Raw genomic sequence first — 25987 nt, forward strand, 5'->3', positions numbered from 1 at the left:
GCAGTTCCGCTCCCGGCCGGCAGGGGCGCTGCTGGCTCCCGGTCGGGCAGGGCGGGTGCGATGGTTCCCCCGCGCCTGCAGGGGGCGCTGTGGCGCGGGTTTCAGCCGTCCCCCTCCACACGGTGATGGCGGCGCAGCCGCAGATGGGACGGAGAAGGGGCTGCCTTTACAAACCCCCAGGAGCAGCCGATCCCGGCGCCCCTCTGCATAGCAAAAGGAGCTGTAGCAGGAACCTCGGAGCAGCGAGCTGGGAAGGCAGGGATGAGCAAAGTCTCGGAGTGGTAGATGAGATGTATCAGAAACTCTGCAGCTGTAGCTGGAACCGTGGGGCGTCCCGGCAGGTGCGAGTTACAGCGTAGCAAAAAACCCGGCGCAGTGGCAAAGGAATGGCCGGGCTGGGGAACGGCTGCCTGGCTCCTGAACACGGCAGGGAGAGGCTCCCTTGGAGGGCGAGGGGGCTGGGGGATCTCGGGCTTTTCCCCTGAAGCACTGGAACAGATGGCGAAAGTCCTTTTTTAAGTGAGGTAGGGTGTTAATAAGGTCCCACTTCAGTGGCTGCTCTCACGAGCAAAGGCTCACCCACTGCAGAAGAAGCAGGACTGGGCTGGCCCCAGGCAGCGGCAGCAGTTCCCCCCCCGTCCCGCCCAGAAAGCAGTAACTCCCCGTCCTCCTCCCAAGCCGAGAGCAAGAGAACTAGCAGCTGCCCCAGCCCCCTTCCTCCCAGCCCCAATTCTCTCGGTATCTCTGCCCCTCCACTAGAAACCCTAAGACAAGACAGTAGCCAACCTCTCCCTTCCCGGGGAAACTTCTTTTGTCTCTCTTAAGTACCCGGTCGTTATTGTCTCTTAGCAACAAAATGGAAGAAAATTCCCTAAGAAAAAGAACAAAAGGAAAAACTCTTAACCTCCAACACCCAAGCACAGGAGTGTCACCTGAGGTGCACGTTGGGGGTGGGAGCAGCAGCTTTTCAGGAGTTAAACTTCAAACCCACTGTGGAAACACATCCCTGAGCCACCTGCACCCTGTGGCTACGTCAGGCTGGGCTTTGCTGGCATTCCCAGGCCAGCCCTGATGGTTTCATCTGAGATGCTGCTGGGGAGGTAGGACAGGGCAGGGAACTGCAGTGGGCTGCTTGAGGGGACGCCTCATCCTGGCGTGTCCCCAACACATAACAAAAAGGCTCAGTTTTTCCCAAGTAAGGAGCACCCAGCATTCTCTGGGCTGACAGTGTCTGCCCCTCTGTCAGCAGCGTTTTCCCAAAGCAATGGGCCCCTCTTTTGGGCAATGTGCCCTGTACAGACACCATCTCAGGACCAGCTGCCCCTGAGGGGACCTGGCCACAGCGTGCTCCCCTCACTTCACACAGATCTTGCAAAAAGCAGCCTGGAACCTCAAGCTGCTCCTCACTTGTTATTCTTGACTCCAGCAGTTAAAATACAGCCCAGAGAAGAGGACAGCAGGCCTGGTGGCTCAAACAGGAGATTAAAAGCAAGTTACCCTAGACTGTCGGTCTTGCAGGCCCTGGGTGTGTCCTCCACCATCGTGCCTCATGCAGAGCCTGTTCTGCCAGCCATGGGGATGTGTGGGCCTGAGCCCACATCAGGCTGAGGGTCTCCTCTGGTCTGCACACATGGCACCCATGACAGGTCCCGGCTTCCAGTCGCAGCCAGAGGTGTCCCAGCACTGTCCTAGTCCCTCATGGACAAACCTTGCGGTGCTGCTCCCAGGATGGCCCTTCCAGGTACACCCGGGAGCCTCAGCCTCTCCTAGGAGCCGCCCATGGCAGAGTTCTCCCTCAGGACTCTCCCGGGGAAGCTGTTGCCTTTGGTTTAAGTGAAACTCCCCTCAGCATATGCCCTGAGGTGGTCACTGCTTGCCATGCCAGGCCAGACTGTGCCCTGCACCAGATCCCCACAACACACAGCTCCAGGCTGTGCCCTCCCCACAAACAGCTCACTGTTCCTCAAGCAAGGAGCCACAGCACGTGCTCATTAGCTACATGGGTCAGTAAATAATTATATTTAAGTCACATTAAAAAGCTGGAGCCAGAGGCAAACAGCTCCCACCGGGAGTTCCCATCAATTGAGAAGGGCAGCACTATGGGTAGAGAGATTAATAGGTTGGTCCTGTGAAGCTTTGGCTTGCTTGGAAGTTTAACACAGCTAAGGGTGTCAGGTAAGGCATGTACTGAGCAAACTCCTTCCCTGGTGCCATTTGTGTAACTAATCCAAAGTTAATGAAGCTGGTGTTTGGGCAGGTGAGAACAGATCTGGGCAATCCTTCTTTAAATGAAGCACAGAAATAGAGGTGGACCAGGGAGGAAGGTAAGAAGGGACATTGAATCAGTCACCCACCACAGACAACATTTTAGTCATGCAGGGAAAGCAAATAATATTTACATATCTGATTGTACATTACAGCTACCTGAAAGATTCACATCAGCAAGGACAGCTTTATTGTCCTCAGAAAGTATTTCAAAAAAATACAGAGAAAATAGTGTAATGGCACAGTGCAACAGTACTGACATCACTTCACTGGTGTTATAAATTACAGAGTGAGATTAAAAATAGTCATATGCCACTTCTGCTGGCTGCTTTTTTTAGTAACAAAGGAGCAAGTGAACTTTGCTCATTTTCATACCAAGCAGCCTTTGAAATAAAAAATAAAGCCACCTCCTTGCTTCTAAGGTAGCTTTATATTCAGTGAAATGGGTGCCAAATTCAGTAAGAATAATTTTATTTATTTACTCTGCCTTGTGAGAGTTGAACATACTCTTTTATAGATCAAAACTTTGTTTTTTGGAAGATTTAGGGGATATTGATGATTTCTTCCTTGAGACTTACCACAGTTTATTATCTCACTGTGTCTGGGTGCTGGTGAGTGGGGTATTGATAAACCACAAGGTGTGAGAGAGAGAACAATTTTAAGGATCTCGCCAGATGAGCAGGGTCAACACTCCAGAAATGAAACCACCAGCTTGAGAAGAGGCTGGAGGGAGGTGAGGACACTTCTAGAACCAGGTCCCTGGTTGCCAGAGTTGCAGATGTCCAGGCTCACAATGCATCTACACAGCTTCCCAAATCCTGCGGGAGAGTGCTGTGCTACAAACCCCAAGGGAAGGAGTTTATTCAGCATTTGCGAAAATGTGAAGGGCAAGACACCCAATCTCTCACATCTGCAAGAGGAAGATCTCTAGTCATGCAGATCCAGGGTCTGTCCTTAGAAAACGCTACCAGAGAAGCCAGGGAAGGAAGCGAAGGAGTAACTAAAGCATTTTAGGCACTCTAAGATGGAGAGTCTATGAAGTGGTAATGCTATTTCTCTTTCCATTTTAATGGGCAAAGTAAATCACTTGCCCGATCCCACAAAAATAATCCCAGAATGGAAGTTAACCTGAAAGGGGCAATGTGTTCAAATGAGGTTTCGGTCTGGTGTCCATTTCAAGTACAAAAAGAAGCAAATTTGCTTTAATGGAAATAAAAACTATAACCACCGAGTCATGACTGTAACATTTAATTGTTTTATTATTTTGAATTAACTGAAGCCAACAAGTGGATAGAATTGGTCTCATAATGATACTAAAATAATAAATCTGCAGTGTGTGTGATACTGCCTTACAAGAGACCAACCATCTGACACAACATTCCTAAAAGAAGACAAAGAACTGCTAATTATGTTAAATTTCATTTGCTATGTAATTTAGACCATGACCTAGTGCTTCTAAAAAAACCTGTACAAAATGAGTATTTTTTACATCTCAGAGGCACATGAATACAAATCTGATCTATTTTATATATACACATATACATTACAAGAAACCAGATGATCAAGGAAGTGTATATAAAAAGTGTCCAAAAACCAGATGATAAAATGTGAAAATAAAACGTATCCTTACAACAGAGAAGTAAAAGGCACAAGTACTAAAATATGTAACCATGCAAAAAACGTGACTAGTCTGTGCAACAGAGAAAAACAAATGGCTCTCACAACTGATTTTACAGTAATTCTCAAAAAGTCTCAGTATTTAAACATATATCAGTGCAACATTTACTGCCCTGTAGCATACTGAAGTGTTCACAGGATACTAAATTCTTGCTTCCCCTTCTGATGTCCCTTCTCCAAAGCCAGAATAATTTAGCTACGGATAAGGTAGTAAATAAAACAAGGCTGATGGTGGGGAGTGTAAGATCATCACTGGGTGGAAGAGTGTCTGCAGCCCCCCTCACCATCTGCACAGTGACTGTGTGTCCCCCAGAACAGTCACCTGCCACCCCTCACTGGGGCACAGCGGCTCTGAGGGGTTTCCAGGGTGTCACTGCCCAGCAAAGCTGACAGCTCAGGTGTCACAGCTTCTCCACTCACAGCACCTCCATTCCAGCGGTAGGTGTCCAAATTACACTGCAGAAGCCCATGTTTGTTAATGTTTTCTTTAGGCTTAAAGTTTAAGTAAAAAGTAATCTCTCTAACTGTATGTTTGACCAAGTACTACTCTTGCAGTTGAACAAAACCTGGAGACTAAAGCAAGCTGAAACCCAGGGTTTAGAGAACACCACCAGCTCTGTCAGCTGGCTCCACACTGTGGCAAACTATGGTAGCGTGGTCCTGCCTGCAGATTTTGCCTGCAGATCCTCACAGGCTGCTGCCATGACCTCTGAGATGTACTGGCCATGCTGAGCTGCAGGGCTGAGCCTCCCAGAGTGTGTCAGTAGAGTGTGCAGTGGGACACCTGTACAGAACTGAGGCACATCCCAGGGATCCCTCACCTGGATCGCCTTCAGGTTTACTCACCCCACCTGCTTGTAAACCATGAGAATCAGCTACAAGATTTTGTCATGCACAGGGGACACAACCAGTTTTTATGACCACAAAAAAGGGAAGGACAGGACTGGCCTGGTGTAAAGACAGGACTGAAATTCTTGCCTTGGCAGCTAAAGTTGCACTGAAGCCAAGAATATTGAATTTGTCCCTCCCATCTGCTCAAAGTGCTGCCCCAAGGCACATAGACACCTGACAGTGGCTGGGGACAAGACCAAGAGTGTAAATGTCAACAGAACACTGATGAAGAGTCCCAGAAAGACACAACTCTCTTGTACATCAGAGCAACTCCCAGTGCATTATGCAAGATAACAGGATTCAGACCCAACAGCAACTGCAATCCTTATCAAGCTCTAAAGGTACATGCAGAGTTTCACTAAGTAGAAACCCATGCATGCTTCAACAGCAAACTGCTCCTAAGATCAATATTTTGAATTCAAAAATACTGAGATGCAAAGGAACAAACTGTCAGAACTGTGGAACTATGTCCTTTAGAACCAACCAGCTGTGTTACATCACCTGTCATGACTTCTTGACAATGTTTCTTGAGTAACAAATGACTTGACAAGAATACGAGCATTGCTACTTACACCAGAAACTGCTCAGTTAAAGTCTGAGTCAAGTTTTCACTTCAATCAGTATAAGCCAAGCCACTGATTTGGCAAGTGTTTGATCAGCTGCTACTTCCTTCCTTCCTTGGAAAAAAAATCCCTCAGACCACACTGTACAGTATGTGTTTTAAGAGAAAACCACTGTATATTTACTGCCATTAAAGAATGTAAAAAAAGCATTCTTTTATTCGTAAATTCTAGTTCTTAGACTCGTCACATGTCATGGGTACTACGATCCACAGACCACTGAGCAGTGCTTCATGTAGCAGCCCACAATGTGTGTTTATATATCAGCTTCCAAGCCCTCATTTACAAACCAGATTAGGGAGCCTAAATACTGTAGGGTCTAGATCCTCTCTGGAGAGCAGTGCAGTTCTACCAAAGTAAATGGAGTATTGTTGCACTCAGACAGCAAAATATTTGTTGATACATATCTTTGAGAATAATAATGCTGTGTTCAACTCCGTATAAAGCTGGCTGAGAAATATCCGAATTTTTCCCAAAGACCATGAAAGAAAAGTTGGCAACAAAAGTGCATTGGATGTTGGGCTTTTGGAAACTTGCAACATATTTTCATATTAAAAATTCTTTTAAAATAGATGGGATGGTTACAGTTTGTCAATGTTGCACTTCAAAACAAGACAAATTCTCAAACAGCTTCAGTCTTAAATCAAAGCTATTAAAAGAGCTGAAAAATCTTGTTTTGATGTCAAAGCAGTTTTGAATCAGCATCACTGAAATCAGAACTAGGCAGCAGCTGAAGACTGAAGTATGGAGGGAAGCAGACAATACCAGAAAAATCTTGAGAGACTACATTTCAGGTAATCTTTAAATGCAAGCTTTGAAACAGGTAATTTTTCTGCAGTACCTTGTGTGGGACTGGCCTGACCAAGGGCAGCTTCTAGCCAAAAAGCAGTAATTTTTTTTCACTGTACAGAAATACCTGTAGGGGTTTGCAACAGGTTTGACCAGAATATCATTTAGCTTTTCAGAATCTAAGGTCAAATGAACCAAGGAAGACATCAAGATACAGTACCTGGGATTATGTTTGCATCCCCAAGGGTTAAATAGAACCATGGGTTGACACAGGAATGTTTACAGCATTTGTGTATTGCTAGAAGGAGATGATACTACATTTCTGTGTCTGAAGTTATTCACCCGGGGAAGGGAGGCCCTTGTTCCACCAACAGTAACACTGACTGAGGCAGGCTGTACTTTCCTGGCCAGCCTGAGAACATAAAGGATGTCCACAGCAAAGAAGTAAGAAATTTATCAGAGAACAGACACCAAAATTATTGCCTCCCTATTTGCAACATCTCCTGTCTGTTCTGCCACAGTGTCTGATACTTGATCGAAATATGCACTCTCTGCAACACTGGTATCAGATTACTCTTCTCCCTGCCCCAGTGAGCCATCAAGTGATCCTTTATTACCAAGTTACCTGCATGTCATAAAACATGATGACTTCTTTTCTGGGATAAAAGGGTTCTCCAGGGCTTGAGCTGCAAGACAAGTTGGTCTAGTATCTGTAGCTACTCAGTCTAAGAATGCAATTGCTAATTAGTATTTTTAGAGGTGGATACCTTAGAGGAAAATATATCTGCCAGTGAAATGCCCCTCCCACCTCCAACTCACATTATTTGTCAAACATAGCAAGTATCTGGATATGATTTCCACAGTAACAGATAGCAGTACCACACCGAGGGCCCCACAGGAGCAGAAGAAAAACACAGCTAAAACCACCACCAACATGGTGGTAAGACATCTCTTCAAATGCAAACACTGGAGCAAGGAAGAGCTTCTAAATACTAACACAGTTGGGTACAGAGCTGAACAAGAAGTCCTGCAAGTTTTAAGAAACTTCCACTGCTGGGTACCCTTGGCTAGAATACTGCTTTCAGGATTTCAGCCAGATTCAGTGACTATTTGTCACTACTAGTGACTGTTCACCTCCTACATATAATTATCTGCACAAAAACTTGGCTATCACTATAGTCATGTCTTCTGTTCAAATCCATGGGCTTTGCTTTCAGTGAAGCAGTCCTCCGCCCTAATGGGAATGGGCTTTAGATCATTAAAATTTTGAACCCGAGTCCAGTTTACTTAAAAATAATTAGGGGAAAACATTCGGTCACCAGTCTAAGCTGCAACATTTCTTATTAAAATGCACTGCACGAGAGCAGGACAGCAGTGCAACTTCCCAAACACGGTCAGCTCTAGCAGCAGGGCTGCTGGGTCACCCAGCCGTGCTTGTCACAGCAGGTTAGCAACAGTCCCCCGACAGTGTGGAAGAGTTCTCGGTGGCCTATAAAGAGAGTGAAGTCCCTGGCACAACCCACAGACAGCACCAGGCAGAGGGAAATGACATCACTAAAGTGTAAGTGAGGAGTCCTGCAGGCAGGAAGCACTGAGCTGGCTGAACTGTTCCTCTCCCAACTTCTGGGTGGCACATCCAGAAGCAGCAGGTCGGAAAGGCAGATGCGTGGGATTTCCATGGGTTCCACCTACTTCTATACAAACAGAAGCTGCTGCAATGTTACATCTTACACCATTCCCAGGTGGCAAAGGAGGCTTTAAATCCTTTCCTCCAGATTACCGCAGAGCCTCGGGAACCCAGCCCTGTTTGAACCAGACTGTCCCATTTCCCCTCCGCAGAGCACTGCAGACCTTTGTGCACTGGGGTGTTGTTATTCCTCTGGTACCTCTCTCTTTCCACTTACTTTACACCTGCCTAATGCAGATACATAGAAACAAACTGTTTTTATTTTCTTGCCTTCAAGAAAGCCTGATTTCAGTACGTCCCCTGCTTCCCATCACTCCAGTAACACATCACTGAAGGCAAGAGCACAGAGATTGCAGAAAAAAAGAATATATATATTTACATCCATAACTGAATACAGTTTTATGTATTCAAATTCAGGAAAAATGCATCACATATACACACCAAGATACATCAAGAGAATACTAGGGGCAAGACACTGCCAACAGCAAGAAATACACAGAAAAGCACAGGCATTGCTAGTGTAACATTCCTCTGGGGCGTGTATTCAATAGAGCAAACATCTCTATGCATTGGGGAAAGCCAGATACTTGAGCCTATTTTTCTGTGCCAGTTGGTGTGAATCAAAAGTGTGAAACTTTTAAAAAAAGTGCATGGAATAAAATTTGTTTTTAGCATTCAACTACCCAATCAATTCCATAAGCTCCTTATATAAGCTGCATTATTAATTAAAAAGGTCCTAGGCCTACAGTATAGATCCAGCTCTGGAGAACACAGGCACATGTTGAAGTCATCCCTATTTAAGGCAGCATTTAAGCATATGCTCAACTTTAAAGCTTAATGTTCTCTCCCACTGACTTCCATGAGCAGTTGCAGCACACACTTAAAAAGTTAAGCACCTGCACAGTTGCTCATCTAAATCAGGATGTATTCCCTACTCAGAGCTTTAGATATGCAAGTGTGCGCTCAGTCTGGACTGGCAACTCCTGCAAGACCAAGCTCTTTTTCTTTTTCCTGCCCTATAGGTAAAAGCCACTCCATACCAGACTGTCTTCCACTGCTGTGCCAGGAACCAGTCGTTTCTCTGCACAGCCTGCCCAAAAAATTCCATTCTCTAAGGAGTGTTGCTGTCTGAGGTGGGAAAGCAACTCAGCACATAATGTCATGGGCTGGTCCTCCTCCTCCCCCTGAAGTGAGATATTTCATGCAAATTTTTTTGTTGTTGCTGCTCTGTTTCTTTTTTTTGGTAAAAACTGGAATGTGTTCCTTCAGTGAAATCTTTAAAACCAGGGTGAGGGGATGGGGCAGGATCCCAGAATTCATCTTAATGGCCCACGCTATACCCCTGAAAATAGGGGAACAGATATGAAAAGCTCTTTGCCTCAATGCTACAGGGACCACGGTGTAAAAACCACACATGTACACATGTTAAAGAGCAGGCTCAGAGCATCCCAAAGCAGACTCCAAAGTGATCTTATATCAAAACCACTTTGTGCTGACAGTGGCAAACAAGTGGATGGTGATTTTTCACAAATAGCAAAAGTTCTGCAATATCTTACTCTTCTTCCCGTTTACTTTGTATCTTTTCCCCAAGTTTGGCTTTTGTTGTGTTTTTGGGTTTTTTTGTTTTCTTAATCTGATGTGTGGTTTAAGTACTAAAAATAAATCAAATAGGAAATTACACAGTCAGCACCAGTCAGGAACTGAACCTGGGTATGTCAATTGGTTTGTGGTACCCAAATTCCTGGAAGAACGAAGAAAAAAATTCTTGCTCCTAAAGTTAGGGCCACATCCATATGTTTCCATTGTCTTTTTTTTACCTTTACAACTAGAGGTAGAGTAATTTTGTCCTGTATCTAAAACAGCATGATCCAGTTATATTGTTATTACATTAATATACAGTATCCATCTCATCACAGGTATTGAAAGTGCATGGAAAAAGTCTAACCAAGCCAATTCAATGACAAATAACAGTGTACCAAACATCATATAAACACACCCGCGCACCCACACTCACACCTAGTGTATATATATATTTATAGATTCATTTACAGTATCAGAGTGCTGCTTAGATCCAGTGGCATGTGCAGAAATATCAGGCAGTTGCTGCTTTTTCTTCTCATATTCTTTTCAATTCTTTATTTCCAAGATAGACGGATTGTGGTCAAGGATTGCCAGAATTATCTTGTCCATGTACTGTCGCAATCTGTAATTTATCTCTTCCTGTTCTTTGAGGGCTTCCATGAGCTAAAACACAACATTTCCAAGTTACTCCTGAAATATTCTCCATAGTTTATATAATAGCATGAAATTGAGACAGGAGAGAGACCAGTGCCTGCTCAGGATCACCAATTCCTTTTGTGACAGGTTTTCTAACTCAAGCTCCTCCCTGTATACATATTAGTAACAATCTGTATGTTACAGATCTTTGCTATCAAAGAAGGTCGTGAACAGTTATCTCCAGGGATCTTCCAGCAGGTCATTTGAAACAAGTTACCCATCTAACCTGCCAATCAATCCATCCTGTATCCATACTATGGATGAATTGCTTCATCTCAGAGCAAGAGCTTCATGATACTCAATTTTTTTTCGTAACTACTGAAATCTAAAGGTGTTTGCATGAAAGGCTGCTGAACAGAACAAGTATTTCAGTGTTTTGCACCAGGAAAAATATGTGCTTCCTCTGGATCACATGCATAGTCTCTCTCAAAAAAACCCCAAAACAACTGCTACATACTCCACAAGAACAACTCCCTTGCTATTCTATGTTCTATATTAAATAGATGTGTTTCACCACATTTTTGGGCTATAAAAGGCGCCTCAACCTCTCCAAAGATGAAGACTGCTTTGCTTTTTATCTCTGAATGTTTAATGCCAATCTGACAAAACTGCCAAGGAGCATCAGAGCCCCATGTCCTCCTAAAGCTCATGTCATTTGCCTGTCCATTTTCATAAGACTTCACAGAAGTCCCACCTCGAATCTTCAGATTCTTACCTTTGTTTTGATCACACACGAAAAATGGCACAATGGGAACAGTTTGTGCAGGTCTGGGAGGTGTAGGAACCCAGAGGGCCGAGAATATTTCTCTGACTGTTTTGAAGGGTTTTTACCCCCCTGAACAACACTGTTTTGACCTTCAACCTTGGAAAAACTGCCTATGATCAGACAAGAACTAGAAAATACAATGGTGTGAATTAGGTGATAGACTACTATGTAAGATTGTCACAGGGTGAAAAATTTAGAGGTTTTAGGCTTCTCTTTGTAGTAAATAGGTAAGAGCAAAAAACATCAAAATGGAGGATTGTTGTTGTTCTCCAAACCTTCTTCTTCTTCTACTACTCCATATTCTGCAGTAAAAGTAATTTGGGATGATTGGACAAAAAATTCCGCAGTTCCTGGCCATGTTACTGAATAATTGGTAGGAAAGTGAAAATAATACACATTTTTAGTAACCATTGGTTAAATTATCTTTAAAAGGCTGTGTAAATCTTGATAATTAGACTTTTCTCCTGCATTCTCTGCTCTGTGTTATGCCTGGGTCACGCTAGTGACTCTGTTTCTCTGGTAAGACTTAATAAACCGCTATCTAGCAGCAGTGAAACTCCAGGAAAGCCTCCATTGCAAGGACTTTTAAAACACCCTCTCCCATCAGGAGAGATTTGATTTACGGCATGGCTCAGTGTCAGTGAGGTTTTACTAAGTCTGGGCCACAGCTTTCAGGCACTTGCCTCCTTTAAAGGGGGAGTGCTGGATATTCCTTGCATGAGCCAGAGCCACGAGATTGAGAGGGAGAAAGTTAGATTTTTCTTGGCAACAGCAAAAGGCAGTTTGCTTTTACCTACTTAGAGACCAACAATTAAACAGCCTGTCTTCACAGTGCTCTGGTTCAGCAAGAAATTAAGTTCTCAAGTGTAATTCAAGGGCCTTCACTTCAAGGGCCTGCCCAAGAGCTAAGGCTGACAGGTCAGTCCAGTACAGAGTGGATAAAAAGGACTTTTCTGTCTCAGGACTTTTCTTGATGAAGGAATGGGAAGTTCTGTCTGGAAGAGATAGAGCATCAAGGACAAACAACTCCTTTTATCTCCTTCAACACTAACCTGTCTTCTTCCCTGGGAGCTCTCATGTATCCATTGGCCTGATCTCACAATCTGTCCTGGAGCTCAAAGGAAGCTACACCAGCTGGACTCAGCTCACACACAAATGGGTCTCCCAAAATATCTTTCAAAGCATTACCAAGTTATTATTTGCACACAAGTTACTTTCGCCAAGAACTCAGCTCTGCTACAGGGAATATATAGCTCAAATATATATCTAAGTGAGAGCTTGTTACTGAAGTAACTTAGAACTAAATCTAGAACAGAAAGTAAAAATTAAAGTAACTAGCAATGGCCATTTTTGTATGAAATTAATGTCATACTATCACATTACTCTGCAAGACACAAGATGTTAGAACTGTAAAACAGTTCACTGAGATTCTAATAACTCCAATTTTTTGGAGAGAAAAATGGGAGAGTTATAATATAAGGATACCAAAACAGTGTTAGATTTAAGACAATCTTCTAACACCCTTGAACTCCTAGCAAAGCACAATTTTCTGTTGTTCATTTGTCAACTTCAGACAGTTCAACCTTGACAGTTAATTACATTGAAAATTGCATATTTTTGGATGTAGTACCTGACTAGAAAAGCACATTACCTCATCTCTCGATGCAGAATCGATTTCAGCAGCCAATGACTGGGCTTTTGTTTGAGTTGCAAAGAGGTTTTTAGCTTCATAAAGACTAAGACTCAGAATCTGTCCATTAAGATCATCATTTTGGTCACGAAGTTTCTGATTCTCCTGTTTAAGGATGAAAAGACATTGCTTTTTAAGTTCTTCCTACAAGGTTTCATTAAAAAATAAATGATATTTTAACACCACAGGTAGCTGGGATGACATACAGCAAGGCTTCAAGCTGACAGCAACTCTTGCCTCCAGTGACAAGGCCTCCCTGCCTGAGTTTTCCTGTGGCATAATTTACATCACCACTGCAAAGAAGTTCTGCACAGATGCAACATGGCTCTTGTGCTTGTGAGAAGGGGGAGACAAAATCTGAAGGCAGAGTGCTTGGGCTTGCTGTTATTGGCATTTTTCAAGGCATTCCTCTACGTTTGATGCAGATCGAGAGGCCCTTCCCTGCTCACCTGCTTCAGCCGTTTTATTTCATGCTCCATTTCCACCTCTCTGGTTTTGGCATTGAATTCACTCAGGCTGGAGGAAGAGCTTCTCCCACGTCCAGGACGTTCACATTCCAGCTTGTACAGCTGCAAGTGCTCCAGTTCCTTCCGCAGGTCTTCGATGAGCTGTGGGCAGCAAACAGGCCCTATCTGTGCAGCCCTCCCTGCAAACAGCCTGCTCTGTACTCAGGTAAAAGCACTCCCCGAGCCTGGCTGAGGCCACAGTCCTACAACACAGCCTCTAACCCTCCTTTGGAAGCACAGGTCTCCTAAACTGCTCTAGAGCTGGCAATGGTTCTGACTGCTAAACTTCATGCCTGAGAAGCATAATTTCCCTTGCAAACAGAGTATAGGAAATGTTAGGGCACATGCTTCTCAAAGAGTTATAAACCCTTTGGGTCAGGGATTGCCACTTATTAAGTATTCTTGGAGCATTCATTGCTCTGTGGGCACCCTTCCCACAGAACCACAATCCAGCAATAGCTTCACTGGATGTGGTGCTCTCAGTGTTCATTCTGTCTGCCCGTTCTTTCTCAGCTAGGCATCTCATCAGGTGAGATGTGACTGCCTGGTCTTACATCCCTCTTCACACTTACCTCCTGTGTGGCTTCCCTCTCCTTGTTGAATTCCAGCCTGTTCTGCCGCAGCTTGTCCATCATCCTCTTGTACAAATCCATCTCATCCTTCAGTCGCAGACTTGTGTCTTCCAACCTATCTGACATGCGCTGCCTCTCCTGGAACAAACGGGGAACTTCAGAACAGGCTGCCAAGTGCAGGGGACACCCTCAGGTTCACAGTGTGACCCTATAGACACAGCTGGTCATAAACTGGCTTGTGTCTCAGGACATTCCTGCCTCTAAAGGTGACCAATGTTCAAATTCCATTAATAATCTTCTTCAAGGAAGGAAAATTTAAGAAGCTGGGCCAAGAACTGTAAGAGTTTGATTTTACATAAACTGCTGTTAAATTGCTCAAGGACTCAGGAGTTTTGTTACCTCATCTAATCTCTCCGTTTGGGATTTCAGCCGTGTGACAGTGCTTTTCAGATCACCATTTTCTTCTTCCAGTTGCTGAACCCTGTGTTAATAACAAAAATCTTACAGCAAATACCTCTTCAAGACTCCAGACATGCAAAACAGGGTGCTCTAAAAAGCCATCTTGCTTGCACTTGATAGAAAGACCAAACAGGGAAAATCTTTCTAATCATAGCACTTTTTAACACGAGTCCTTTGCTAGTTTGTTTTTAGGGCCCAGAATACTCCACTGACCCTCAGATTCTTGTGCTCCTAACAGCAGGTATCTGAAAAAAAAAAAAAAACTGGAGAAAACAAACGCAGGCACAAGTGTTTGCTAGAACAATTCCCTCCTTGAATCGATGCCAAATATCCAGCTAAGCTGTCTACATGGGCTACGTGGATTAAAGCATTACTGTAAAGCATCCTCCAAGCTTTTGGGCATTAGACATGTGACTGCAGAGCTACTCTACAGAGCTGCCAACCTGCCACCATCTGTGCACTGTCTGCTGGTGAACAGCCTACATTTAGAAGCAAAGTAAAAGTGAGGAAGAGAAGACCTTGTGCCCTCTTCAGGGTGGCACCAAGATGTTTGTTACCTTGTATTTAGAAGTTCAATTTCGGTGCCTTTCTCTTTTTCATACTTGCTGTAAGCTTCCCTATGTCTCTTTATCTCTTCTTCCAGGGTCTGTTCTGCTGATGTTTCTTGGTCTTTCAGTAGTTCCTCTAGCTCATGAACTCTAAGGAAATCAGATCTCATTTCAGTAACAGCTTCAGAAGTACTTATACATGTGCAAATACATTGCCTCTCTCTTTCTTGCCCACTCCTTTATTTCATTCTAATTCACCATCTCTCTTGGCATTTAACCTCTCCCAATATCTCTCATATTTACTAATAAACATAGAATTAAGTACTATTGGTTAAGCTATTCTTTCAGTCTCAAAAAGCTGGGACTAAGACACAGCCTTCTGCTCTTGCTACATGCAAGAAAAAAAACCCCAACCACCAGGGGTAATCTCTCTTACAGCAGAAGAGTTTTCTCAGTACAAGTCATTAACATCTCTTGTTTGGAGATATCCAAACAGACACTTGTTTGGAGGCCTCTTTTTCCTGAAAATTCAGCAAGGCAGCCCTATTCCACCTGGACTTCTCAGATGAAGCCTTATTTCACCTGCCAGCATTAAGGAAGAAAACTTGGTCATAATCTACAGGCAGAGATATTCCTTCCCCACAACTGTGCTCTAGCTTTGCTCTGACATGGTGAAGAGACCTGGCTCTGTGCTTTGTTACCTGTGAACCAGCTGTGTGTTCTCTTGTTTCAGTTTGCTCTTCAGGTCACCATTTGTCAGGCTATCGTTCTCCAGTTCTGTCACCTTCTTCTCTAGGTAAGTTACCTGGAAGGGCAAGCGGAAAAAACTGAGTTTGAATCTCTCGTCAAACACCCCTTCACTGTTCCTAACTGGCATTTAGCTACTCTGCCATTTTAAAAGGGGGCATATTTTGCTGCAAAGCCAGCAGAGAAACTAAGCTCCACAGTTCTGAGTTCCCCCAGACCCTGCACATTCCTTGAAGGTGATCACTACAAATACACCAAAAAGAAGTCCTAACACAACGCCTAGATCTGTGCTTGTACACTTCTTGCATTACTGCCAAGCAAAGTTGTAATAGTAATGGAACATCAAGGACATTTTGAATAAGTTACTTCAGATCATAGGTAATTCTGAGCAAGATCTTCATCCCCTGATGCAGGGCTCCAGCAGGATTTGGTTGGGTACATTACTCACAGGGCACAGATATTCTCACCTTTTCAGTGATATCATTATCACAGGAGTCTATACTGTCTCTGAACAAGTCTTCTGTGCTGCCATTACTGCTGCTGAAGTTACTGTTGTGGAAGAGTTGTCTGAAAGATCAGAAGGATAATTATTTTGCTTGATGAGGAGGGAGGACAAAGAGTCTGGCTTCAGACTTTGAACATCTGATGGTAAAATCTGTGCAATCATTTCAGTGACAATTACAACTCTTTAAGCACAAGTCTTACAAGAGACTGGTAGCTAAATGAAGTCATACTGAGCACAGTCAATGACATTAATTCTAGGGAGTGAGTTCTTTGTTACTTTTGATAGAACTGCCACCAGCATTAACATAGTTTAAAAAATACTTAAGTCTTATTCACACTATGCACTGAATTGTATTTGCCTTATTAGAAATTTAAAATAAGGTCACCATTGCCCATTGGTTGGTACATTTAAGCTAGAAAATTTCATACAGTAAGAACTTTAAAAAAAAAACAGAAAAAAAGAAATCTCAAGCAGTTCCCACTGCACAATAGTGTCAGAATATGTAACACTGGAGATTATCTAAAATGTCCTTGAACCTTACAGCCCTCCCCAGCACAGGGCTGGTTCACTCAGTCAAAGGAAGATGACAATTTTGTATGTCCTTTTTAAAGGGGTGCTCTCCCTGTCCTTCACATTTTGGCAACAGCAGCAAGGCCCACATTATGAGGGTTAAAGAAGCAGTAACTGGACTGATGGAATAGCGGTATAAAGGAATACATTTGGAAACAAGGAAGCAAAAACTATCTGTATTTTTAACAGAACTCTTTCCAGTTCAGGGGCCGGCTCCAAGACTAGCAGGAGCTTCTATATTCCGCAACATCCATACCAAAACACAGGCCCCTTCCCTTAAAAACTTATCTTGGCACATTTTCATTTTTCTAAAATTATTCCTACTTTCATCCCCCACTCCCACTTATGGTATTGTTACAGCTGATTCCACAAATATTCACAGAAAACTTGAAGACTCTTACCTGCCAAAAGCTGTGCTCGATATTTTCCTGTTAGGGCTACATGAATATAGAAGGAATTATATAGGAATTAAATACTTATTTGATTCAATTTTAATTGCACAATGAAATATAATACTGACTTTTTTAGCGAAATCAAAAGATGATTCTGTGAACAATATTCTTTAACAACTGAATCAAAAGCTGCAGTTACTAAGAACGCAAAGATGAGTGAAGCCACAAATTACTGTGATCATTAATAAGTCAATTTGCAAATACTGTTATATTTAGCAGAGATTTGTCAGTGTAAATCAGAGCAAAACTAACATTAGAAACACCACAAAGGAACACCAAGTTAGTGATGGACATTTATTCTGGATTCTCAGTTTTTAGATGATTTAATGAACAGTTAGTTTATCCTTCCCCATAATGCTTGCAAGTTCAGCACAGGAACTGAGGTCTTTCCATTTTTACAGCTCCCTTGTGCAGCCAGAGACAGGTGCTATCTAAATGAAGACCCCTTGCTGCAGACAACAGCACTGGAACCAGATCAAAATATCCTGCTGCATCTCTCAGTATGAGGATGTCACATCCCTGTGTGCACAGACACAGCTCTTGGTCAGGCATATCCAGCCTCCCTCAGAAACTTCCCAAAGCCCTGGCTGGTCACGGTCTGGATGTTGGCAGACTCCTTGCTAGGGCAGGAACATTGTTCATGACAAGTTCTACACTGCTGTGCATCAAGAGGAGCAGTGTGCTCTGTCCCAAGGATTACGCCAACAGGCAGGATTCACATCCAGTTTCTAGGGGGAGCTAAAATCCCACCACATAATTCCCTTCAAAAACTCTATGTGACTGTTGGAAGCACTTTCCAAGTGCTCAGCACAGCTTAGGAGTAATGGAATGGCAGAGAGAGAAACCTAAGGAAAAAGCTGAAATTGCAATGAACTCCAAAAGTAACTTCTGCCATAGGATTAATCATTTTTCCAAGTTCCCTTGACATCACAAAAAAATCCCACAGGAGCCAAGTACCTCTGCTGACCAGTAGCTTTAGGAGAGGCGCATGTAAGGTTATGTGCATTAGCCAAGGATCTGGAGATCCCTCCTTCCCACCTGGAGAAAGCAGTAGCTAACTGAAGATCTGCACTAAGCAGCACAGCAGATCCCACTTCCTGGGAAAAATTCCTTGAAATATCACTCTCACTCTGCAATCAAAGAGCTCATTGGTTAAAATATTTGAATTTAGTAATGATGTCTGCACCTTAAATCAGAAAAATATTTAACAGCTGATGAAGAACAGCATTTTGGTTTGGGCTAGATATCCAAGCCTGAATTTCTTACTGTTGTGTAAGAGCAACACGTATGTATGATGGGATACAGGAACAGAGAGGGCTTGCTCTCCTTCTCCTCCTGCTATTAGCCAGTCCCATGTCAAGAGGGCATTGCCAAAAGCAGTGCAATAGGCTGCTTACCTGTTTGCTTTCAAGTTTTTCAGCCTGGCTTCCAAATCGTTGAGAAGATTTATCTTTTTGCAGCACTGTGAGCAGTAAACATCCAGTAACTCGCTGTTATAAACATGTCTCATTTTTCGGGGGGTTTGGCCAGCACTGTTTGCAGGAAAGGAGAGATGTTACTGGCTGTAGTAACCAACCCCCAACAGGCTTTCCTCATGATTGTGTGTCTATGTGTCAGAATCACAGATGAGGGACTTGAAGAACCATCTCTAACCACAGCTCATCTACCTCAGAGCTGATGATGGCCAGTGCTAGTCTTAGGGCAAGTCCATCTGTCTGAGCTGAGGACTTCCAGAGGATGTGGATGTTTCTGGGTGTCAGTGGAAAGAATCAGTCTGAGTGAACTGAAGAACAGCAAAAGGTACATGGGGTCCACTGTGATGCACGTAGCAAAGGCAGCTACATGAGTATGTGCCACCTCAGCTGTGTCCCCCTCTCATCTTGCCCATCTTCCCACTAGAGCCTGGCATGCAATCTCAAGAGTCTCTTCTCCAAGAGAAAGGCAGGAAGATGAAAAACAGAGTGGTCTGGTAAGAAGTCACATGAACCCCCTCAGATGGCAGGATGAAAGCAACCCTGGGATGAGGAAGAAGGGAGAAGTGGACACAGGTCTAAAGAAGAGATAACAGTATCTCTTGGCATGATAAAGAGAAAATAAACTCAAATAAAAGAGAGCAATCATGGCATGAAGTGCACTGAGCCCCAGGAGTGAGAATGGAAAGGGCTGCATAAACCTGAGGAAAGAGGGGATGAAAGACACAAGCCATCATCATGAAGGGGCAGTGGAGAGGGGTCTGGCTCTGCATGCATGACAGAGGTGGCCAGGCTGGATTGCAGAAGTGATGGAAACAGAGGCAAGCATGTGGGGGTCGCATACGGAACAGAAGGATGCAGTGAGCTTGTCCTGTGTTAGCAATGAAGCACAAGACCTCCATGTGCTATTGATCCAAGGAGACAAATCCTAGAGAATCTTCATGCTCAGCTCTTCCCAGCCCTGCTCACCCATTCCCTTGCTTTGGGAAGGACAGTAAAATCTGGACCTGCCTTGGCCACAGGACGTAAGAGCTGCAGAGACTGAGGTCACATGCGGAAAGCAAGTGCACTGCTGTGGCATTTCTAGCTCCTAACAGACAGCAGCTACTTGCTTATGTTTTCCAAGACACTCCAAGTCAATAGGATGCTTGTTTCAAATAATGCCCTGAAAATATGCAGCAGTTCCCCTCACAGATTAGTGCTAAGGATTTGTAGTATCAGAACACTAAAGGGAAAGAGCTCTTTTCTAAGTCTTCCCTGCATCAGGGTGGGTACATAATGCTAAGCTGGTTTCCATTGCAGCAGATCCCTTCACCCTGAACTGTGAAATTATTGTCTGCAGTAGAACAAAGCATCTACAAGCAAAACAGCCCAGTTATTTCAACAGAACCCAACAGAGATTATCAGAAACATATTTGCTATAGCTCTTATTATTAAATGCAGTCTGTCAATTAGAGGGCAGGAAATGAACTGATAACATTTTGCTTTTAAGGTGAGTCTGTCTAACCAGTGTAAACTCTGGTATTGTCAGAGAAGAATAAAAATGAAAAATTGTTTGTTAATGAATAAGGAGCAACCTGGAAGATACAGATGAGCCAAGGTCAGAGTAGGTGTTGGTTCTGGTCTCATCATCAGGGCATGGGCTACTGGGAGTAAAATCCACATCATCTCCTTCCCCATAGTCTTCAAACTGTTCTTCGTTACTGATCAGGGAGGCGGTGGAGTAAGTGGAGAGGTCAGATGCTGCAGAAGGGTTGTGAGGACTTGACCTGAAACAAGAGGTCAAAACATCTCGAAGGCCGACTTGGATATCACCTCACCTCACATGGAACCTTCCACCTTCACAGGCTGTCCCCTCTTTGAAGTTGTAACCCACTTACTTTGTGCTAAACCCCTGAAGTGCTAAATGTACCTGATGTGCAGCTGACAGAGTGCCTTGAGAGACAAGAGCATGAAAATTTATGAACAAGGTACCTGTGTGACAAGTTTGGATCAACACCAACCATTTTGCTTTAAAGAGCACCTTGATGATCCTCAGCCACCATTTCCACGTGAAGACCACATAGGGATTTCTGCTCTGAATTCAGGAACCATGCAGACAGCTCCGAAATGCATGGGATAGTGAGAGGAACATGTGTAAGAGAGGTTGTCACTCTATTCCACAATCAGAGAGTTTCCCAGTAATCCAAATACAGCCTGTCCCACACCCCAGGAGTTCCAGCCACTCTCCTCTGTGTGGTCAGAAAGAAACCTCAGCTCACCACATACCACAGAGTCACTAAAGCTACTGACATGACCTAGTGGAGGCTGGGTTCCTGCCCTTCCTTCCATCAGGACAAATTCTGTCTTTCAGAGGAGATATGAAGCACAAGAAAATGCTGTTTAACTACCAGAAAGTACCTAAAATGATGTCAAATGGGTAAGGAATGGCAAGACCCTGTGACTTCAGAGAAAGAGGGCACATAGGTAAACAGATCAGCAGAGTCAGGCAGCACAGAAAAGCAGCTGGCAGAAAGTTTTGCGCACATCAAATCTAATAAAACAGAGCAAGGTGGCTGCAAAGGGTGCACAAGATTCACCTGCCCAGAGTCCAGAATGCCCTGTGCAGTGCACCTGCAGAGTGCAGGTGTTTTATGCAGGTTTGCTCAGCTCCCACCTTGGTGAGGCATTCAAACAGACAAGCCAGTAAATTCACATACAAGTTCTTACAAACAAACTTCTCCCTACGGAAAACACACCTGGAAGACCTGAAATAGATGCTTCAGTTGTGAGGCCCTGGCATTGCCCAACTGTTCCCTCTACAGCAGAGTCCAAGGCCTCTGCAGTACAGACAAGGCACTGATGGAATCTGCTGGCACTTTATGCAGATCGGGTTAAGTTTTTCTCTCCCTTTGCTTCAGTGCACAGTGCTTGTATCTCCAGCAGCTGAGCCACAGGACAGTAGCTCCCAGGTGACATTGTTCTCCACACTCATAGAGCTCAACACTATTTCCTCCTACATTTCTTCTGAGTCTACCTCAAGCCTCTCAACATCTCTACAGAGAAAGTCCTCTTTCTGTAATACTCCACTTGTGAGCTGTAAACAAGAGAAGCACCAGTGTTCCTTTGGTGGATGGTGCAAGCATCATTTGCATATCGCTTCCCTCCAAAAGCAGTTAGTAGCAGAGGAAGCCTGCCAACATTTCAGATGTATGCTCTTTTGTCTCCCCTGTTTTGATGAGATCCATTTATAACCTGCAACTCATTTATCTAACTCACATTAACAGAAATTAGGGCAAGTCAAGCCAGGCATACTACTGAAGGATGAAGATAGGAATACTCATACTAGAAACAGATCAAACTTACCTAACAAGGCTCCTTGGCCAAGGGATTAGTGAGAAGCTCAACATATCACACTAACATTTATTCATAAAGTGCTCCTGTGTCACGGACATACTGTGTATTGGTAAGTTTTTGGAAGATCTTACAATTCTACTGCTGTTTGTATCTCAATTGTAGTTACACCGAATCAGTTTGGGAGGAAGCTCCTTGTAACACTTCCACCAGGATTGGAGGTCTAAGAATTGCGTAGTCATTTGCAAAGGAGTTGCTAAAAGCAACCAATTTTCCTCATTCTCACACTTTCTGAAGGGAACTTTCAAGTGTTTAGTGCTTTTTTGTTTGTTTGGGGTTTTTTTTGTTTGTTTTTAAAGGTAATCTCCTGGTCTTCAGAGCAGGATTTCAGAGGGCTGACACACCTGATACACAACCCACCTGCTTCTTCAATAGGCAGCAAAGTAAATCTCTCTATTGCCTCTTTTAACACAAAAGCATGGAGCTTCTCAAGTTTTTCCCCCACAGATTTACCAAAGCTGAGGAGGTCTCCGAGAATGAACCAAGGTCTATCAGTAGTAGCACAGTAGCACTTGGTAGTTCATGCCTGCCCTGGAAGGAGGGTACAGGAGGCACAGTGCCTTGCCCACCCCCTTCACAAGAGCCTGACTGGCACAGCTGGGAGGAAAAACATTTCAAACACAGCATGGGAAAAAGTCAGTCACCACAAGGATGGGGCTCTGGAGAATGGCAAGCAAAGGAAACAAGTTTTATAGAGAGCTGATGGAAACTGTAATTATCTCGACAAAGTCTCTGAGGTTGCTTGGGCAAATGGGAGATGGCCAGAACTCAGCTGAGAAATTCAGGAGGAGGGCAGGAATGAGGCAGCACAGGGAGCATCCGAGGAGGCCCAAGAGAGAGAAGGAAGGCTGCCTTAGCAATGAACAAAGCTCAAGAGGCACAAATCAAGATGACAGGCCAAAAATAGGGAAGACAAGGCAGAGGCTTACAAAGCAAGCCCAGCTGAGCTCTGTCCTGTGGTATTGCATTAATTCAGTTCAAAGCAGGATTAAACCAGGTTGGGTCCTTTTCCCCCCCAGTCATCTTTAACCAGCACAACAGGTACACACCTGGGAAAAGTCAAGTTAGGGTTACAGAGACACTGGTGTTAACAGCAAACTATGATTGCACATGAACATGCCAGGACACCCCGTGTTAAACACAATTTACTGTTGCACAATAAAGGTTATGGAAAATTAGAAACACAAAGAATTAACTTGGTACATGAAGTTACAAAGCAAATCAGCAGAGCCCACAACATCAGCTAACTAGATGTACAAAATACTACAGCAGCATTCCCCATACTGAACTGCTTTGCAGGAAGTATTTGTTTTAATTCCAGCCTATAAAACTTACAGCAACAGAGAAGAACCTAAGTTCTGGGAGATGCTAATGCAGCGATTGTTCTGGAGAGACCCAACACTTCAACACACAACATTCAAGTCCTGTGAGTGCTCACAGAATGTGCCAGAAAGAGCCAGGAGTGAGACTATCTAAGTCACTTAGAGGACCTGGACATCCATCCCCCTTATGTTGTAAATGGATGTTAAGTTTCTAAATCCATCAGCCATCCTCAGCCTCCCTCAGTAGGGATTAGCCACATAAAGGCTCCTTCCTCCCTAGCAGACGCTTTGGAAGCAGAGCTGCCATGAAGCAAAAGCACCACTCACTTGTCACCGGGCAGGAAGAGGCCACTGAGCACCCCGTCCTTGTCCTCGCTCCGACAGACATCCGAGGCCTCCGAGCTCTGGGCACTCTCGATGGCACTGTCCATGTCAGACTCATGGTGAACCTCCTGCTGTGCCAGAGTCATCACGTCCTCATCAGGAAACAGCTCTGACTCACTGTAGGCGCTTTCGCTGTCCAAGTAGGCACAGTCCTGGATTTCACCGCCCTGGCACAAGGAAAATCGGGAGTCAATTCAGATCACCCCTTAAGGCAGTTCAGCAGATACAGGAGAAGCAGTAAGACACTCTCTGGATCCCCTGGTAAGCAAGAGTAGTACTGAATAAAAGCCATAAAACAAAAAGCTGACCTGCTTTACAAAGCCAGTTCCTGCAAGCCAATAAAGTAGCTTTTACCTTCCAGAGGGGCTCAAGCACTGTTTCTGACTTCACAGGAGAGAAAGACACAACACCCAGCTAGAAAATGCAGTCAGTTTTACCCTAATTCACTAGCAAAATGCACTTGAAGTAATAAATATCCTCAACGTTTTACAACAAAATGAGCATCTTTTGAGAGATGATAATACGTTAGTCACCGAGAGTTAGTCCTTTGATTAATATTACAGATTAAGCAAAAGCAAAACAGATAAGCCTAGCAGTTTACTTTGTCTTTGAGGATGGACAAAAATTTTTAAGGTGAATAGAGAGTTAGCAGGTGTTAAATTGTTTAGGGTAAGTCTTGGTGATAAAGATTTATGAGAGCAAGAAAAAAAAAGCAAAATCATCTGTTCCTGCTTCCTGGAACCACGTCTTGATTAAGTATCAACTAAAATAAGACATCATTCTCATTACTGCAACTCTTTGCTCTTGCTGTTTGTCCTCTCCCTCCCCTTCCTGCCCCATGAATACTAAGAATAGCCAAGACAAGCTGGGTTCTATTTGCTTGTCCCTGAGGCACAAATAAAAATTCTTAATTGAAAAAATAAAGGGTAAGATTTTACTCTGTCCTTTGATAAGCAGCCACACAACACTGCTTTGACAATTCCCATCCAGCATGACACAAATAACTCAGAGCTCCAGAGCAAGTCCTGACTCAGAGCTCCACTCCAAAGCTCACCTGGAAGCTCCACAGACAGCCTGACCATTGAGCTACTGCTAGCAAGTGAAGCTTTTAAAGCTGAGTTCACTGGCACAAGGAATGGAGCACTTCATTCAGGGATATACCTCATGTTTAGGCACAACTGCCATCCTACCCAGGAATCCCAAGGCACTGGCACCATGACCTGGCCTTCTGGTGAGCGTGTTTGCTGGGACACTGGCCCAGTGGCACCACTTGCCACAGCGTGGCTTCAAGTCCATCCCCACAGCCTCTGGACACTCCTCTGCTGGAGCCAAGGAGGCTCAAACTCCCTTTTGCAGAACCAGTGATGTTCTGTGCTGATGACACAAATTGTCTTTTCCACTTCAACAGGAAAAGAGTCAGGCAGAAGCTGCAGCTTTTTAAGATTTGCAGAAACTCCTATTAGAAATGCAGGTCTCACCATCCACCTTTTTCCTGAAATACCAATTTATATAACTGTGAAATCTTCTAGCATATGGAGGTTGAAGAAATTCCAAACAAGCTCACCTGCTCAAACCTCATTAACTAATGAATACCCCAGCAACGAAAAGGACCGTATTGTCTGCTATGTTTGAAACTCCAGGTACACACTCAGAGCAGACACCTGGATGCTTTTCTAGCTGAGCTTTCAACAGGTCTTCCAGATCTACAAGTAATGTCAGTGAGACACCTGGCACTATTCAAAAAGCCTTTTCCCACTGTTCTGTGTCAGCTCTATTATGGCTGAAACTTTCCCAAGGTATTGCTTAGAGAGATGTCCCAAAGGATTTATCCTTGGTCTATGCCATGTAGTATTTATTGAAGCCATGCTGCCTCATGCAATCAAATTTATAGCTCTGAGTCACAAGCCCTCAACCCCAGCGAGCCCGTGGTTTGGCAGGTCAGACACCAGCCCTGGAACCTGCCCCAGCCCTGCCTTAGCCCCAGGTTCTTCAGCACATCTGACTTGCACCTTGCAAGCAGGGACAACGCCACTGTTGCTCCTTGCAAAGTACCTTGGGACCTACAAATAGCACAAGCAGTACCTTTTCAGTAGGTGTTGAGAAAGCAAAGCTTATTAAGAGCAATTGCAATGTTTCAGAACTACCCAGAAGTGTTTATTTCTCTAACATTTCCCCGAAGTTTCCTCCCCCATGCTGACCCCCCACAGGCACAGACCTCCCATTTTCTTAACAAGCTTAATGCAATAAAGCCTAACTGCTATTACAGAACTGCACCAGCTGGTAAAAGTCTAATCAAGGAGGGAAAGAGGGGCAAGGAGTACACAGTGGATCCCTGAAGGTCCCAATTAGCACGGTTTTTTCAGAGGTCTTGGAGAAGTCTCTGCTTAAACAAATT

At 44.1% G+C, this 25987-nt stretch overlaps 1 protein-coding gene across 4 annotated transcripts in view; it reads right to left on the reverse strand.

The window, feature by feature from the left end:
- Nucleotides 1-3500: 3500 nt before the first annotated feature.
- The window catches only part of RAB11FIP4 (RAB11 family interacting protein 4), a 125205-nt gene continuing 102718 nt past the window's right edge, over nt 3501-25987 (reverse strand). For 2 of the 4 annotated variants that reach the window (XM_042032344.1, XM_042032348.1), the window contains 12 exons: nt 23536-23759; nt 20071-20262; nt 18419-18553; nt 16971-17006; nt 15962-16061; nt 15449-15552; nt 14757-14897; nt 14140-14221; nt 13741-13878; nt 13112-13270; nt 12624-12767; nt 3501-10173 (listed from right to left, as the gene is read on the reverse strand). In XM_042032344.1, the coding sequence (XP_041888278.1) occupies nt 10057-10173; nt 12624-12767; nt 13112-13270; nt 13741-13878; nt 14140-14221; nt 14757-14897; nt 15449-15552; nt 15962-16061; nt 16971-17006; nt 18419-18553; nt 20071-20262; nt 23536-23759 (1572 nt within the window). In that variant the 3' untranslated portion in view covers nt 3501-10056. The remainder of the gene's footprint in view (nt 10174-12623; nt 12768-13111; nt 13271-13740; nt 13879-14139; nt 14222-14756; nt 14898-15448; nt 15553-15961; nt 16062-16970; nt 17007-18418; nt 18554-20070; nt 20263-23535; nt 23760-25987) is intronic. The other 2 variants (XM_042032347.1, XM_042032346.1) reach the window with 2 other exon arrangements.

Source organism: Corvus kubaryi, unplaced genomic scaffold (assembly GCF_017639235.1).
Source record: "Corvus kubaryi isolate FWS band 111438036 unplaced genomic scaffold, C.kubaryi_AGA036_p1.0 37353, whole genome shotgun sequence".
In the NCBI taxonomy this organism is placed as follows: domain Eukaryota; kingdom Metazoa; phylum Chordata; class Aves; order Passeriformes; family Corvidae; genus Corvus; species Corvus kubaryi.